At 38.2% G+C, this 18,233-nt stretch overlaps 3 protein-coding genes across 3 annotated transcripts in view; 1 reads left to right on the plus strand and 2 right to left on the minus strand.

Moving 5' to 3' along the window:
- LOC119430598 (cartilage oligomeric matrix protein) overlaps positions 1–18,233 on the minus strand; it is a gene marked incomplete at its 5' end in the record, with an annotated part of 568,315 nt that overhangs the window by 30,601 nt on the left and 519,481 nt on the right. The window lies entirely within an intron of this gene.
- Positions 792–9,663, minus strand: tmem38a (transmembrane protein 38A). The gene is made up of 6 exons (XM_037698025.1): positions 9,374–9,663; positions 6,279–6,435; positions 5,567–5,751; positions 4,000–4,087; positions 3,264–3,381; positions 792–1,300 (listed from the first exon to the last, which is right to left on the minus strand). The coding sequence occupies exons 1-6, from the start codon at positions 9,498–9,500 to the stop codon at positions 1,097–1,099; spliced, it is 879 nt and encodes a 292-aa protein (XP_037553953.1). The 5' UTR covers positions 9,501–9,663; the 3' UTR covers positions 792–1,096.
- On the plus strand, positions 10,912–13,678 carry smim7 (small integral membrane protein 7). The gene is made up of 5 exons (XM_037698027.1): positions 10,912–10,990; positions 11,205–11,246; positions 11,335–11,387; positions 12,522–12,612; positions 13,141–13,678. Exons 1-5 carry the CDS (start codon positions 10,965–10,967, stop codon positions 13,154–13,156), a joined length of 228 nt encoding a protein of 75 aa, XP_037553955.1. The 5' UTR covers positions 10,912–10,964; the 3' UTR covers positions 13,157–13,678.

Below are 18,233 nucleotides of genomic sequence, written 5' to 3' on the forward strand. Positions count from 1 at the left end.
GTGTGTGTGTGTGTGTGTGTGTGTGTGTGTGTGTGTGTGTGTGTGTGATGGTGTGTGTGTGTGTGTGTTTGAGTCAGTGATGGGATCAGCAGACGTTGCTGACATTCTTTGTGTTGGTTTTGGGGTCTCTCATAGGGTTCTGGTCCGTGTCAGCCTGCCAAACACTCACCACCTCCACTGTGTTCTGATCCGGTTCTAAAGAAGCAGGCTCATCTCAGTGTGGGCCTCTGCAGGAGATCCAAACACCAACTGGACTCCAGATCCTTCATGTATCAACCTGTTGTCCTGGAAACTCATTTTGAATCCAAAAACCATTAAATTCTTTATTGTTCGAGAATCACGCTGGAAACCTAAAGATTTTTCATGAATTAAAACGTCCAACAAAAATAATTTGAACCACTGCTGAAAAACAACAGGGTTTTTTTATTTGTCTATTTTAATCTAAAATTAAGTTTATTGTTGTTTATTCAGCCATAGAACAATTTCACTGTAACACAGATCCTTGTTGCTTCTGCACAACTTTAAGTTGCTCCAAAGGTAAAATCTACAGTTTTTATATTTATTTTCTGGACAAAAAGCGGAGGCAAAGTGTTAAAGTCACACAAAATAATCTTTAAAAACATAAAAAATAACAACACAGACACAATATTTTTCTGATTTTATTCAAAGATAAACAAAGTTGTTTTTATCTCAGTGAAAAAAGCAAAAATGTTCTTTCACACCATGCTTTACTCAACATTTTTCATTAAGAGGTAAATAAATTCTCCTCTCTTCATCTGAGCTGATGAAACTTTTTTTTTTTTTTTTTTTTGGACTGAAAGAAAAGATCCTGTGGAATGGAGCGATGGTTTTGCAGCTCCTGACGTGGATCACCACACAGATGTTCACAGAAACATCAATAAATAAACGTCCAGGTTGGGTAAAAGTGTGAAACCTTTCCTTGGTATTTACAGAGTCCTCTACCTTTATCAAATACAGAAAGCACCATGTTGCTCCATCAGAAGGGGAAAGAACAAACCGCTCCTTTTCTTCAAAAGGGGGGGTGGATGGGATGTCCCATGAGTCAGACGCAGTGTCGGCAGCACAGCACGGGGTTTCACTCGGCTTTCTTGGCCTTCCTCTTGCGGACGCCTTCACTCAGCTCCTCCTTGCTCTTGAGAGGAGAAGACGGGGCTGCGGCAGGAGGATGATGATTCTCCTCCTCGCCGCCGCAGAGAGGAGAGCCGAACAGCACGTGACAAATCCAGGACTCAACGAGGGTGAAGGGGGAGCCATGGGAGTGTCGGGCGGTCATCACCACCTGGGGGGTGCACAGAGACGCACACACTCAAAATACAAATTACAAAATGTCTGCATTCCTGTTTTAGGTCAAGGTTCTTTACTGTCATTTACACCACATGTGGTACATGTGGTGGAACGAAATTGTGTACACTGGGTCCCAGTTACATCCAACAAAAGTATAAAATGTAAACTAAGAATACGCTAAACACATTAGTACAAAAACAATACACCGAACAGCAGCACGAACATGAGTCTGTGTGAGCAGATGAGTACGAATGAACACAGCAGCGTGAAATAAATCAGCAGCATGAGATCAGCAGCATGGATAGTCAGCAGCACCAGCATAGACAAGAAATTCAAAGACTTAATGTGGTTTTAAGTTGTAAAAATCTGATGAAGTACCGTAATCCAATCTCTTGTTTTGAGATTCATTTAATTAATTCCATTTTTTTTTTTTAAATAATGTTTAAAAATGTGGGTCTTTTCTTAATCTTGTGATGTGGTTTGCATCTGGCCTTTAAAAGCTTCATATTTTAGTTAATTATGATCAGGTTCAGGCTTTGTTGAAGGAGGGGTGGCACAAAGAGGGTCGGGGGGTGGGGGGGGGGATGCGCAATGGCTATTTCTAGAAAAAAAAAAGATTTTGAAAATGACCCAACAAAGTGAAGTCAGGTCATCTGGATGATTCTTTTTTTTTTATGTTTGTTTTTTGTTGAGACGTTTCATCCTTCATCCAAAGGACTTCATCAGTCCAAGGAGCCACAACAAACTCAGTCCCACAAGCAGCACACTCTTGTGGGACCACTTGATCATATTGTTGTAACCACTGTGGCTGCCTCAAAGGAGTTGATGGCGGAGAGGGTGGGCTCTAGAAACCATCTTAACACCAGCAAACTGGTTGGCCAGTGAGTGTGCTGCTTGTGGGACTCAGTTTGTTGTGGCTCCTCGGACTGATGAAGTCCTTTGGATGAAGGACGAAATGTTTAAGCAACAAAAAAATAAGAAAGAAACTGTCCAGATGGCCTTACTTAACTTTGTTTGATTTTTTTACCTGGATTATTGAGCATGAACTTTGATATTTTGAAAAACAGTTCTGTGGAAAAGCTAAAAAAAACAAAAAAAAACGATTTATAAATAATAAAATCGCTTCATGTAGTTTGAGTTGTGGCCTAAATTGTAGTTAATTCTTAACAGCATATTGCCATTCATCATAACCTGTCTATTTTGTGTGTGTAAATTAATACACTGCTTTGCAAACACATAGTGTGAGTAACAAGTGGAAATGAGAGCAGGTGGCACCTGAATCAGGTTTGCTCATCATATTGTTCATGCAGCCATTTTAATTTATTATTTTAAATCTTTACAGGTTGACAGGAAACAATTGCTGCAACATTTGCACATATTGTCTCTTCTAACATCCTCCTTCTTCTGCGGTTTGTAACAGTTTTATTAAAACTGAATGCATGCCATTTAGCCCTGTGATGGACTTGCAACCTGTCCAGGGTGTATCCCACCTCTCGCACACTGATGGCTGGATATGGGCACCAGTGACTCCCACGTCCCGAAAAGGAAGAAGCGGGTAAAAGATAATGGGTGGATGAACGCCATTTAATCAGTTTGCACTGATTAAAGCAAAAACTGATGGATAAATCTGCAGATTTGCTGAAGGGAGCTCTCTTGTCTCTTATGTAAGTCTGAGATTTTGGTTTTATTCCCACCAGTGGTTTCCTCGTTGCATCATGAAGCATCTCTGACACACATAAAACTGCATGTATGGATGGATGAAAATATTTACCTGCAGCTATGATGTTCAGACTTCAGAGTTTAGTTTTTCACGAAAGCAATATTTTCTGTGCCATGTTTCCAGGATTTGTTTTACTCTGGAGTTCCTTATTATAGTCTCAGTTTCACCACAACTCTGTGCTGATGTTTTAAACGGCTTGTTAAAACCAGTTCAGAGCGATGCAGAACCAGAATCGTACCTTGCACGTGGCCATGAAGAGGGTGAAGACGAGGATGAGGGTGCTCTTGGAAACAGGCAGCCAGTGGGCTTCCTGCAGGGTGAAGAGGATGGCTCCGTACAGACTGGCTTTAGTCGGGCTGCAGAGACCAAAAACAGCCCGTCAGCAAAACAAAGCACTGCAGCACAAACTGGGCTTCATTCGGGTTTTAATGTTAACTGGATCTTTGACTGAAAATCTGATGCGTTTGGTTGAAAAGATAAATTATTTCTTCACTTTTGCGTTGTTATCAAAATAAAATCCCAAAATCAACTCTCTTAAACAAACCTGCTCATGTTTCCACATTGAAAATCATCCATAAAGTACAGTACACTGTGTATTAGGTTAAGATCATTGTGTTAAAAAAGATAAATTATTAAAGGTTGTTTAACCTTTTCATTAAAACTTGTAAATAACATTAAGCACACTCTCATGTAATATCACAAGATCTCAAGTTATCTGTTGGCGCTTGAAGTATGTGATGTGAATGACTCTCAGCTACTACCACACCACATTTTAGCTCGACATCTGCAAAATTCACCGAGGTGTAGACATTTTTGTGCAAGCGAAGCTCAATTAGATGTGTTCTTGCATTGGGTTACCTCTAAAAGCTAATCGGTTGTAAACATACATCCAGTAATCATTTTCTGAACGTTTCGTTAAAATTCATTCCGTGGATGATGGGATATTTTGCTAACAGACAAACATGCACACTCACAATGACATGCTGAGGACCTCGTTGGTCTCGGGCCTCCACACGCCGCGCAGCAGCTGCTCAAAATTGGACATAAGAGCCACTCCAGACCCTGAGAAGATAAAAATAGAAAGCGAGGTCAAAAATGAGGCCAAAACAGGCCGTGTTCTGTGTCTCCATTTATATCCAGTTTCAGTGGCCTTTTTTTAAATATATATATATATATATATATATATATATATATATATATATATTATTTTCAACACCTGCAGGGCCTCTCTCTGCAACAGCAAGGTTGTCTCTTGTTCTGAAAGACTGAGGAGGTGCAGCAGGAACATGGAGCGTTTTATAGCCCCTGCCTTGTCTGACCTAACAGGGTTCACCTCCTCAGACTGGGATGGAAACAAGACGTTTACCTGCAAATGAGATTAGGCTGCACTTTAATTGAAGCTCATTTAAGCTTTAATGTTAATGGTTGATTGTTGCGGAGGGTTTCCAACCAAAATAATAATAATCTGGTTCATAATATAGTGTGCAAAACTGTGAGGTTTACAACCTTCCAGGCACAGTTCTGCTAATCTTCTAAATAACTGAACTTCATGACTCTGTGTTAAATTGAAAATATTTTTGGTGGGAAATTTCAAAGCTTTTATAAAAGACTTAAATGAAGGATCTACAACCTTTGGCTCTGGAGTCACAAGTGTCTCTTTGGTCTTTCCACTGTGGCTCTTTGTATCTTTGACATTTATAGTCTTAATCACAAAAGAAAAGGTTGGTTTCCACCGTTTATGTTCAGTTTCTAACTTTGTCAGACACTTCATTTATTTAACTTCCCGCCTCACAGAACGATTTTTCTCTGCCAAATAATTCAACGTTTTTCATAAACTGAAGGAGAGACAAAACAAAAGGAGCAGTTTTACACACTTTACAGTCACACGTCATCAAAATACAACGGCTTCCTTTTGATTAACAAAGTAAAGCAAAATGTAAATAAAACTTGCAGCCATTTTATTAGAAAAATACGTCACAAATAAATTAACCATTTGGTCAAACTTTGATGTTTTCACTTATAATCTTAGGATGTAAGTATTATTTCAAAGTGTATTATAATTTTTACATGAATATGGTGAAATCTCACTTTGGCTGCATAGTTTTTAATTGTTTTGTTTAAAAGTTTGTTCTTTTTCTTTTGTCCTAACAGGAAAATAAAAAATAAAAATTCAAGAATTTTAAGGTTGTTTTTTTTTTATTTATAATGCAACAAATTATATATTTTTGTTTATACAATACTTGCAGAGTTGGGTTATATTAGTTATGTTCTGTGGCTCGGGACAATCGTTATTTAACCAGAGAAGGAGCAGACATTGAACCTTATGAGTAAAATATAATGAATTAATTAGGGTCTTTCTATCAAAAAGTCAATTAGTTGATAATAAACAAATTTAATTTGTTGTTTTCAAACAGAACTAAACTGTTTCTCATCACTCATTCAGTGACAAAAACACATTCTTACACTTTTTGAAGCCCGAGTTATTTGTGATGTGTAGAAACAATCTGCTTGGTTAAAGATATTTAAAAGTAAAACACCAACCTTTGACATATCCAACGATCACCATGATGAAGAAGCCGTGATGGTAGGCGTGGTGTGCGTGGTGAACGCCTGCGGCAATCTTACGGACGCGGACAACCTCCTTCAGGGCCACCAGCACCAGCTTGACCGGCAGGAAGGCCACACATTTGTAGAAGAGGTTCAGGGGGCAGTAAAAAATCAGATACCTGTTTGTTTTTCAAACAGAGACAGGAAGATGACACATAAAATGAAATAAATAAATAAATCAGAGTAGAGAAAAACATATTAAAAGCTTTGATATTTAAAACGGTTTGTTCATCACAAACAGCTCTCAGAGTTGAGAAATTAATTTTAAAGCCACATAGTATAAATTTATGAACTGAAATGTTCCAAGGATATGGAGGTAAAAGTGTTTTTAAGAAGTTTGGATCATATAAAATTAGGAATAAGTAGCTCCAGATTGAAAAACGACTGAGAATGATTTAAATAATAATAATAATGATGATGATGATGATGATGATGATGATGAAAATAAGCGCTCATATCAATCCTGATACTGACATCAAAGATTTTCTCAATAAAAATAAATCAAAAATTCCTAGATAACAATAAGAAGACACTTTTTTTAACATCCACAAAGCTCACACATGAAGGACAGACAGGGAATGTCTTTTATTGTTTACTGGTCTAAAGGTTTGATTAAAGCAGATGTTTCTGGGGGAACCTTCCTCACCAGACAGCTGAGGCCAGCAGGATGTGGCTGTTGTGTTGGAAATAGTCGACGGGGCTGCTCCCAAGCATGATGTCTGCCAGGATGTAACTACCGAAGCAGTAGAGCATGGCACAGAGCCAGGAGGCCACTGGACTCCTGCGAGAAACCTCCACTGAGCCTGCAGAACAGAGGACGAGACGTCAGGGCCTCAAACAGAGAACATAAAGAGACTTTCACACAAGGTTAGTGAGAGTTTGCTCAGTTTAAGAGGTTGAATTAGCTCTCAGTTACAATAAAAAAAAACACTTGTCAATAAAGAAGAGAAGGAGGGAGAGAGAAAAGGGTCTAAAACTGAACTTTTGCAGCCAAATTATTCTTAAGAGAATTTTTTTTCTTTGGCGCCCTCTAGTGGAAATCATTAAACATGACACGGTTAAACAGCAAAATATTTTTTTTAATTAAAAACAGGAATTTTCACATAAAGTCATTCTATTTGAACATTTGCTTTATTTCCAAACAGAAGTAAAAATGTGAAACTTTTATTGCATATAAACTAACATATATATTTTTAATCCCTTTAATAAACCTCACTTTATCCTGAAAATCTTACTGGAAACACTGTTTGGGATACTTATTGACTCTGCAAGAAAACAAACCACAATGTTTGTTTTTATTTAAATGTGAGAATTAAAATTTATTTGTGAAATATCTTGTCTTAAAAGTCAAACTGTTCCAAGCAGAGGACTTATCATCCGTGCACCCAGTGTGTTTCTGTGAGCTGTATCTTCATCTGTTTCAGGGCACGCCCTGTTCGTGCACGTTTTTATCCTGAACTAATATTGACTCCAGGAGACGACACGCATTTATGAATTCACAAACAATTCCATAAACGGACTGGTTTTAGCAGTGCTTCATAAACAGGCAGAGTATTTTATTTTAACTGTTTAAGCCACAGTTAATGTCTCTAACTCGTTCAGTCTTACAGCTAACTTTGGAGGGGCGTCTCTCTGTCATACGATCACATGAGATCGTGCACAACATTAAAGGTTTGACTGAAGCAGCTACAACTTCTTCATTTCTCATGATTTTAGTTGAAAACTCTGACATAATATCATTAATGTCATGACCTTTCTCTGTCATGTTGGTTTTATTGTATTTGTTTTTTCCTCGTTTCATTGTAACTTGGTTTAACCTTGGTGGTTTAATGTCACGTTCTGCACAGTCTTTTTCTCGTTTGTGAATCTGAACTCATTCTTGTTTTTGTTTTCGTCTTTGTTGCATCTGATGTGTGGTCTCTACTGAAACGTTGGATGAAATGTGCGGCCTGCTGACATTGCACCTGCAGGCACGTTCAGTCATCTGGATTCATCACATGTTCACAAACACGATGTGTTATTGACCTTTAAAGCTGCCTGTGTGATTTCCCTGGCTATCCACATGCTAACTTGAGACGTGCACCAGAATCTCCAACAACAGGTGGGAGGGGGTGTTGTGGTGCGACTGGAGCTCAGAGTAATGGGATCCTGAGAAATGTTGCCACGTTCCATAAATACATCTCTACATCTCTTCCTGCCACGCAGCCATCGGGCAGGGCATGACCTCTGACCCCACACTTGTCTCTCCTTCCCCTACATTTAAAACTCATTCATGTGCTCTTGTAACATGTGCCATGAACCGGTTGTCGCCACTGTGACAGCACCGACCAAAGGTGTTCTCACATGCACACGAGTCATTTGACTTTCAAATTATTGGTATGAAAATTCTGTAACGTTGAAATAAAACAGAGAGAAACATGCTGCAGTGGACTTTACCTCTTACATGCACAAGATAAATGTGATAAAACATTTGTCTTTTTGCTCTGAGTTCATTTTATATATGTAAAATAATTTATAATTCAGTAAAAAATGACAACCAGGACAGAGTTAAAACACCTCCATCTGTGTGTTCATTATATGCACAACACTTTATTTTATTTTAACCTGCCACCTACAGTACCCACAATGCACCACACCACACAGTTTAAAGATGTTGGCGGAGCAGGAAGCTGCTCCCTTTGTCCCAAACCTGCAAATTTATTTCTCTTTTGCACATTTTTTATTAAGTCCTCTCTGATTCAAGCCACAAAAACCAAATAAGAGATGTTCAAAATCAGCAGATATCTTCTTAAAAGTCACTGCAGCAGATGTGGGAAACATCTGTTTCAGATAAATGTCATAACGGATATAGGGGCCAAAAAGTTAATTCATACTAACTGTGCTTGTTTGTTGCTGCCTGGCTGAGGAAAATCTGTGTGATGAAAACTTAAAGATCATTTTTTGCTCGGATTATTAATGCACAAACTGCTCAGAGGAGCTTTCCACTCAGGCTCCTTGTTTGGTTTCTCCTCTCGCAAAGCTTCAAGAAAACAAGGACTGAACAGGGTGAACTTTGACCCCAGATTAATGAAAACGTCTTTCTGCTCCCAGATGCAGTTAAATCACGCTCGGCTCTTAATCCTTATTTCATTTTCATGATCAGTGCAAAGAAAACTCCTCTGTGGCCTTAAAATAAAACCCATTGAGTGGGGGTGAGGTGGGGGCCTTTGGAGGCACATGGGCTCTGTCTATTTCAGGCTCTTCTATATCTCACTGGTATGCACAGACCTTCACTCAGGTTTCATCCCTTCAGATTCTGTAGCTCAGTTAAATCTCAGATAAAATCAACCTAAAACCACCTGAGAGGTTTTATTTATTCGCTCTGAGGGATTTCCTTCAGTGTGAAGGAGGTCAATCTGCAGCAACATCTGTCAAAAAAAAACAGCAGAGCTGCTGCAGTTTATGTAACAGGTCACGCTTTATAAGGCAAGGGTTACAGAAAACAGCTAAATGAGGCAGGGACTTTCAAGCACTGCAAAGAGTTAAAACAAAAACCTTCTGATTACTCTGCAAAACCAATGTTTTTGTCTTTATCATTTATTTTAACATGATTTGCCTGTGACTTATTGCACTATATAAATTACAAGTATTGCAAATTTTAAGTGCAAGAGAAGCATGCATTATTGGTGATGCTATTGAATTTAAGTAAATGACATGAGCAAGTGCTGGAAACAAATAAAAAGTGGCATTAAAGCCTCTCACCTGGTTCATATTTAAGGTAGAGGATGGACACGATGTAATAAGCCAAATCAAACACGGGAAACATTCCCATTTTGGAGAAAGCATGAGCTAAATCGCCCAAATTGAGGACTGACAGCACGTTCTCCATGTTTCCTGTCTGATGAGCAGAAAAGATCCTGCTGTTTATTAATTATAATAAGTATTATTATTATTCCAACTGCGCAGTCTGCATCGGAAGCCCCCCGAACCTGCGACTCTCCACCGAGCCCCCCCGGTCTCTGAAGTGAAGCCTGTGAGAGACAAACCCTCCTATTAATATCACTCATACCCAGACCCCCAGTTTCTTCATCATCCTCCTCTTCCTCCGGAGCGGATAGGAGCTTCCAGCTGCTTCACACCAAGAAAGCAACACGAGGCTCGTCTCTGTCCTTGTCTTGAGCTGACTGAGGTTTAATGGAGCCGGGAGGCAGAGCAGAGACCCAAATACGCGTCCATATTGTTAAATCTGATGATAATTCATCTGGTTGTAACAAAAACATCCATGATCCGGATCAGCTGATCCTCCATCCGTGTCGCCATCTGATCTGATCTGATTCCTCTGAGTAGAGAAAACATATTTTACAGGAATATAAAACTATCAGAACTGCCTAGAGCTACGCTGATGCTATTTTATTTTATCATTATAGTTATTAAATAAAACAAATTGTATTACTGTATTGTTCCTTGTAAAGGCAACAAAAGTTCGCTAGAGGGCGCCAAATCCGCAAACTTCACAACTCGATTCACTTTTTTTGTTGTTTAAAGGGAAATAAAGTTGTTTTATATTTATCAATTATTGTTGCCACTTTTAAGCATTTTTCTTCATTTCAGATTAAAAAACATCTTCAAAATGTTTTATTTGCTTTTTGTTTGTTTTTTCATCTCGTTTGTGTGTTTCACATTAGCGTTGCTTTTCAAAGTTTTTAAAGGCTTTAAATAACTTCACTTGCAGAGAATTAACTGTCTTTGACTGTTTTTTTTTTAAATAAGAAGCTATTGATAATGCTAACATTTAAAGTTTCTGTTTAAAATAAATCAAAATATCATTTAAATGTCACGTTTTTGTTGGATAATTTTACATTTGTATTTATTTTAGCAAACAACATATGATTGTTAAAGCAAACAAATAAGAATATATTTTCATAAAATCTATTTAACATCCATGTGTTATAAAATATACTATCACATGTTCTGATCATTATAAAGTAGATATATTTGCATTTTTTATTTTGAAAATGCTTCATTTTCTCCCCTTTGTCATGTTTATGCGTAACTTGAAGTTATCAAAACTAAATTTGATTATTAAAGCACACCTTCCGTCGTCTTTTAGCTGTTTTATCTTTCGACTCAAACCGTTCATGAGTATAAATATCAACATTTGTTTGCACTTATACTAAAATAATTTAAACTTAAGTCGAACAATCAGTTTGGTTCTGTTTGCCATTGAGGGTTAGACGCCTTGCAGTCAAAACTGAGGGCATAAAAACTTCCATTGTAACAGCGTACTGAATCTTGATTGGCTACATTCCTGATTGCGTAAGAAACACGGAAGTGGGTCAGTTGTGTTGACATAATGCTCGGAGATCTCTTAATTTTCGGGTAATTAATAATTTGCGTTCTCATTTCTGCATAGAAAAAAAACCTCTGTGTGACTGTGGTGTTCTGTGTTTATCTTGCTGTGTTTTGTTTTAGTCTTAAGAGAGAGTTTTAACTCGAGAGAGAAAAAATGCCAGCTCAGCAGCTAACAGTGTTAGCTCACCATTAAATTAACATTTTGCAGTCAAATACGTTTTTGTTTTTCTTTGCTCTTTAGGACTTTATTGGTGAACGCGGGGGCTGTGCTGAATTTCAAACTGTGAGTATAACCACCATGTCCTAATCCTTTCCCTAAATATAGACACAGTCTCTGTTTGATGCTAATGCTAGCTGCTGCTGTTTTTCAGGAAAAGGAAAGAGTCGCAGGGTTTTGGAGATGAGTCCGGAGCTCCAACAACAGGTGTGTCAGTAATGCATGGGAGAAGAGATAAAATCAAAGAAAATACTAATTTTCACAGCAATCTGAAGTGATTTACAATGAAATTAACATTCTGCCAGACAGTGGTGGAAACTAACATTAACACTAACATTACTACTGAAGTACTGCACATATCTGTACGTGTTTATGCACACTTTCTTTAATATTATAGTGATACTTGAAACAACACAAACAAAATACTTTGACTAAAAGCCACTTTATTTATTTTGAACTACAGGGTCTCATTTTCAAGACAGACCAGTTCCAGACATGCTAACAATATCAGAAACATCATGAACAAAAGTATCAGTTGAGTTTTATCAGTATTCAAGTAAAAGTAGTACAAATAAAATCCAGAAAATTAACAAACTTCCACTGTCTGTAAAAAGTGTTCCTGCAATGTGGACAAGTCCTTTAAAAAAACAACCAAAAAAATCCACAACTGTGTTAATTTGGAGAACTGAGAAATTATGGTTTGATTCACAGAATTACAAATTTAAGCTGTCTTTGTTGTTAGTCTTTGTTATTCCTACTAAATAAAACCATGGATTGAACACCCAAACAGAAGTAATTAAATATTATTTGCCTGAGATTGGTAATATTAAGGCTTTTGTTTTTTTTGGTAAATCTTTGGTAAAACACAATGGCTGCAACTATGCACCAGATATTGATTAAAAATAAAATTATGTTTGTAATATTAAAGTTTGTCTCCTGAGTTTACTTACAAAAAAAAAATCATAGAATAGGACAGAGTTATCACAGTTCTTTAAAGAGAAAATAGTTTAATGTTTTCATGAAATTATCAATGGGAATTAGAAACAATTAGTTCTTGTTACAGGGGTATTACTACAAAAAACTCTATAAATATCAAATATGTCATAAAATATTTTTTTTTCAACAGGTAGCCAGTGGTAATATAGATATTGTTTAGTTTTTGCTCTCTGAATTTGATGCTGCATAATAATAATGTTACACATTAAATCTTCAGTACAAATCTGCCGCTATGTATGTATCAGATATGTTTGCCTGTTACAAAGTAGAATTTACTTTGCAGGGCTTGTAATAGTTTTAAATTAATTGTTGTTTTATTAAATTAATCTTATTTTTGTTTCTCAGGTGACAACATCCGAGAGTTCCTGCTCAGCCTGCGATACTTCAGGATCTTCATTGCTCTGTGGAACGTCTTCATCATGTTCTGCATGGTCTTGTGAGTAATTCTGATAGTTTCATGATCCCCGATGTTACAACCAGGAAGTCAGGGATTATTGTTCGACCGCTGATTAAATCTGAAAGCTTCAGTCTCTTGAATTTACTGACAAGATTTTACTGACAACTTTATTTATTTGTCTTAATTAACTTTACTTGATGGATAATTATGAAAATGAACCCGCAGTACTCACACTCTGCTGAAAACTACCACTTTATTGTGAAAAATTAATAAATAAATCCGTAATTCTAAGATTTATTCAGCAGCTCTATTTGCATGATGATGAGGAAGAACTGACTCAGTGAAGTTTATTGTATTTAATTAAATTAATGTTATATTTAATAAACTGCTCAATGGATTTGCAGTTCAATAATGTGGTTATTTTCATAAAGCAGGAGTTCTGTAAGCTCTGTATCTCAGGTTCAAACTCGTTTCCAGTTTTTAAAACGTAAACGTGACAAACTCTTCAGAAACTTCCAAAAAGTTAACAATAAACTTCTCTAACCAGATGAATGTTTCAAATTTCAGATTGTTTGGATCATGATCAGTGTTTGGAGCGACCGGACCTCCATCAGAAAGTGAACTATTCAACACAAACGCTACAAACGTCTCCCTGATGTCTGCTGCTTTTCTTTTTGTTCCTTTTGATTGCAATATTGCTCCATTTTCTTTACAACCCTGGAATTGTAAATTTTCTTCAGACCAAACTGGAGACAATAAATTTTTTTCTTTTTTTAGAAGTCGTGACATTTTTACAGTTTTGTTTTAGCTGTAACCGTCTCATCTTTGGTGGTCGTCTACTTCTTTTAGTGCGCGAGTTGTTTATCTTGAACGTGTCAGAAATGTTCTTTTGTTTCTTGTTCACAGCTGTCCGGATGTCACTGTAGTTTTGTAACCACCTTGTTTATGGATAAACACTCAGTTTTTGTCCATCAGATATAATTTGTTGGGCTGTTTTGGAAGTAAAAAAAAAAATTATTTATTTCCAACTGTAAGTAAATATATGTACATCTCACTGTAAGGATGTTCTTACTCTAAATAAAGAATACATTTTTTTCCTATTGAACATGCTTTTGGATATAATAGAATAGAACAAACAAAAAGTTAAACTGAATATTTTTTATTGTAGGCAAGTTATTTAGGTCGTTTATTTGAGCACAACTTTAACGGTATTTTGACAACGCATTAAAAATTGTAATTCGCAAGATCCTGATGGACTCGTACACATCTAGAAAAGCATGTTAATAAAGAAAAATGCAATAAATTATATTTCTATGTAATATTCCAGATGAACCTAGTGGTCTTATACTTATTTTTTATTTTATTTTATTGGGCCAGACAAATCCCGTTGAGATCACAGATCTCTTTTGCAAGAGCCAAGTCAACCTAAAATGCATGTTTTGGACTGGGAGGAAACCAGAGTACTGGAGAAGGCATGTAAACATGAGGTCAACATGCAAACTACACAGAAAAAGCCCAGAGATTGAACCCAGCACCTTCTTGATGTGAGGCAACCGCTAACCACTAATCCAACTCACCCATTGTTGTGGCCACAGATCTGCTTCAGATTTTTACTGCATCTTTAATGTTCTGTAAATAGTTTACAAATAAGTTTGTTGCAGCTCTTCCTAAACTAGATATAACATTCAGGTTTTATAAAATATACAAAGAAAAAACACACAGAAAATCTTTTAAAGACTTTACATTTATTTTACATTATCTCTCAATGTTTAGAAAAACACAAAGCAACAGAAATAGTGTATTAACTTTTTATACAAGCAGTTTAACCAAACAGTTTAATAATCTCAGTGTGTTCCTCGTGTTGCTGCGTCAACATTAAGTCCTTTAAAGAAGGAAACAGTTCATCAACACGTCTCTTTTCAAAGATTGTCAGTTTGTTTTTTGTGAAGTTTTGTTAATAAAACTGAAAATAGTTTATTTTACAGCTTAATAGTTTAAAGTTCATGACCACTGCTGTTTGAGTTTAATGCAGCGTAGTTTGTTTGTTTACCACCGGACAGAAATGATCTTCTTTTTATCACTTCAGCTATTAAAAAAAATTCCAGTTCACGATTTCTCTCACCTTGACGTTTTAGTTTTTTTTTCTTTAAAACAGTTTGTTGTCACCTTTGTATCAACTTTGACACTTTTAATAGTTTGCTTGTGAAAAATCATTGTCGTAGACATCTGAAACAGACAAACCACCCAATAAAAACAAATATCAAAATAAGCAGAATAAATAAATTAATATTAAATAAAACTATTTTTAAATTTATTACATAATGTAAGAATTCATACTTACCACTTGGATAATCAACATCATCATATATTTCTCCTTCCCTGAAATGAAAGATTGCTGTTAGTGCACAAAAAAGATTTTTGGACATTAATGATAATTCTATATATATATATATATATATATATATATATATATAAAAAAGAACAACACGTTTGACAAATGAAACTTGTCACAATACCAGTAAGATTAACAATTAGTGTAGCTAAAACAATAACTATCCTGAGTAAAAATAGTTTTTAAATTAAATCACAAGAACTCAGGCGGATTGACTCACATGGGAAGAAGAAGAGCTGTAGAAACATAACCATCTGTGAAGAGAAAAATATTTCATGATTTACTGTCGACCTCCATAGCGGGTGATAATGTAATTGCATGTGTATGAGTTTGTTTCTTCGTTACAAAATATCTGTTTAAAAAAGCAGAAAGGCTTCATTGAAACTCACAGTAAGTAATCATTGGTTGGATGAAAGAATATTTAAAACCAAAGACAACACAATTCAAGATGGCCACCACCGCAATTTATCCCTGGAAAACCAAAATCATGGCTACAACAGTCACTTTTACAGATATTGAGCCAAAGTTAGGTGTGGTGAGAATTATCTGTAATCCTTCAAGAGATCATATGAGATTGTTTCAAATATCTTTGTCATTTTTCACAATAAGAAAAGTTTAGTTTCAAACTCTGGCATGAAAATGTTGTAATTAAATAGTGCATAATCCTGATGAGTGGACATGAGTGGGTGACAGGTCAAAGAGCAATTCCAAAAACACATATAGAGAGAATGCAGCAAGGAGCTCAGTGTCCTTTGCTCGAACGTGGGTTAATGGGGCCCCACCCTGGAGCCATGGTGGAGGGGCTTGTCAGCTAGTGCCTGGTCTCTACCCATGGGGCCCATTCTGGCTCAGCCCAAACAAGCAACATTGGTTTGCCTTCCTGTGGGTCCACCACCTGCAGGAGGGGCCATAAGAGTCGGATGACTCCATGGGCAGTTGCTGAAAGTGGGGACCTTGGCGCTCTGACCCTAGCTTATCAAAACTTGCTTTTGGGACAAGAAACATAACCTTTCTGGTGGGGAAGGAGTATGAGCTTGTGTGTGAAAGTGCTGGACCTTATTCTACTCTGGAGTTGCCCATGGTGTGGAACACTGAGCTTGTGTGGGTCTACACTTAGTCAGAGTGGGCCATGTTCTGCACCTCAAATGTTGAAGTAGCTGCCTTGAGCTGTGGCTGCAAGGTTGTTGGTACTTCTCATAGTGGCCATCTTTAAACTTGGTGGGGGACACCCCGGGTTAGGGATGCTGTCAAGCTGAAGAAGGGGTTCTGTCAGGGCTTGTTTGCTGGTGGGACTCTAAAGGCAGCTGAGGAATACCGGAGGGCCAAGTGGTCCGCAGCCTTGGCTGTTGCTGAGGCAAAAGCTCTGATGTGGGAGGAGTTCAGTGAGGCCTTGGATAGAAACTCTTTGGCTCTGAGGAGAATCTGACAAACCATCAGGTGGCTGTGGAGGGAAAGCAGTGCTTTACTAACATTATGTTCAATGAATTATGTCATTGGGAGGTGGAAGAAATATTTCTCGGACCTTTTCAATCCCACCGGCACATCTTCCATGGAGGAAGCTCATTTGGGGGACTTCAGGTCTGGTCTATCCATAACCATGACTGAGGTCGCAGAGGTAGTTAAAAAGTTTTGCATCTGCAACGCTCCAGTAGTGGATGAGATCTGCCCTTTTTTCCTTAAGGCTCTGAATGTTGTGGGTCTGTCCTGGTTGACACATCTTTGCAACATTGCATGAACATCGGGGGTAGTGCCATTGGATTTGCAGGTGGTTCCCCTTTTCAAAAAGGGGGACCGGAGGGTGTGCTCCAACTATAGGTGCATCACTCTCCTTAGCCTTCCTGGTAAGGTCTATTCAGGGGTACTGGAAAAGCAAGTTTGATCGTTGGTCAAACCTCAGATCCAGGAGGAACAATGCAGGTTCAGTTCTGGCTGTGGAACACTGGAGCAGCTCTCTAGTCCTCAAGGGGTCATGGGAGTTTGCCCAACCAGTCTACATGTGTTTTGTGGACTTGGAGAAGGTGCTTGACATTGTTACTTGGGGTACACTGTGGGGGGTGCTCCATGAGTATGAAATTGAGGGGCCGTTGTGATGGGCTGTTCGTTTGCTATACAAGCAGTGCAAGAGTTTGGTTTGCAATGCTGACAGTAACCCTTCAGGGTGGGAGTTGGACTCCACAGGGCTGCCCGATGTCACAATTCTGTTCCTAACTTTTATGGACACAATTTCTTGGTGAGGCCAAGGGGTGGAGGGATTCCAGTTTGGTGGTCTCAGGGTTCCATCTCTGCTATTTGCGGATGATGTGGTCTTGTTGGCATCATCGTGCCGTGGTCTTCAGCTCTCAATGGAGTGGTTCACAGCTGAATGTGAAGCGGCTGGGACGAGAATCAGCACCTCCAAATCTGAGGCCATGGTCCTCAACCAGAAAAAAAAAGTTGGATTGCTCTCTTCAGGTCGAGGGTGAGATTCTTTCTTTGTTGAAATCAGGTCTCTCTTGTAAATGAGTCCTCAAGGCTCAATGGGATTTACCTGTATAAATAAAGGTTGATTGATTCTGCAGCAAGTGGAGTAGTTCAAGTATCTTGGGGTTTTGTTCATGAGTGAGGGATGAATGGAGCATGAGATTGACAGACAGATTGGTGTGGCATCTGCAGTATGGCATACTCTGTACCAGTCCATTGTGGTAAAGAGGGAGTTGAGCTGTAAGCCAAAGCTCTCTGTTTACCAATTGGTGTATATTCCTACCCTCACCAATGGCCAAGAACTCTGGATAATGACAGAAAGAGAGAGACTGGAGATAAAGGTGGTTGAAATGAGATTCCTCCCCAGGGTAGCTGGACTCCCCCTTAGAGATAGTGTGAGAAGTTCAGTTATCCAGGAAAGACTCGGAGTAGAACTGCAGCTCATCCACATTGAGAGTAGCCAACTGAGGTGGTTCAGGCATCTGGTAAAGATGCACCCATGGCACCTCCCTAGGGAGGTGCTTCAGGCATGTCTGACTGGAAGGAGACCCTGGGGAAGACCCAGGACATGCCAGAGAGACTATATGTCTCTCGGTTGACCTGGGAATGCCTTGGAATTCTCTTAGAAGAGCTGGAGTGGCTGTGGAAAGATATGTCTGGGCCTCCCTGCTCAAGCTGCTGCCCAGTTGTGACCCGACTTCGGAACAAGTGGAAAATAATGGATAGATGGATCCATCCATCCATCCATCCATCCATCCATCCATCCATCCATCCATCCATCCATCCATCCATCCATCCATCCATCCAT

This window comes from Nematolebias whitei, chromosome 3, assembly GCF_014905685.2.
Source record: "Nematolebias whitei isolate Nwh7 chromosome 3, NemWhi1, whole genome shotgun sequence".
In the NCBI taxonomy this organism is placed as follows: Eukaryota; Metazoa; Chordata; class Actinopteri; order Cyprinodontiformes; family Rivulidae; genus Nematolebias; species Nematolebias whitei.

Excerpts from the sequence above, each read along its gene's own strand:
- tmem38a (XM_037698025.1), bottom strand. The coding sequence starts at position 9,500 with ATGGAGAACGTGCTGTCAGTCCTCAATTTGGGCGATTTAGCTCATGCT. Across the intron at positions 5,752-6,278 it reads CTGCTGGCCTCAGCTGTCTG|GTATCTGATTTTTTACTGCC; the intron begins GTGAGGAAGGTT and ends AAAAACAAACAG. Across the intron at positions 4,088-5,566 it reads GATCGTTGGATATGTCAAAG|GGTCTGGAGTGGCTCTTATG; the intron begins GTTGGTGTTTTA and ends TTATCTTCTCAG.
- smim7 (XM_037698027.1), top strand. The coding sequence starts at position 10,965 with ATGCTCGGAGATCTCTTAATTTTCGG. Across the intron at positions 10,991-11,204 it reads GGAGATCTCTTAATTTTCGG|GACTTTATTGGTGAACGCGG; the intron begins GTAATTAATAAT and ends TTTGCTCTTTAG. Across the intron at positions 11,247-11,334 it reads GCTGTGCTGAATTTCAAACT|GAAAAGGAAAGAGTCGCAGG; the intron begins GTGAGTATAACC and ends GCTGTTTTTCAG.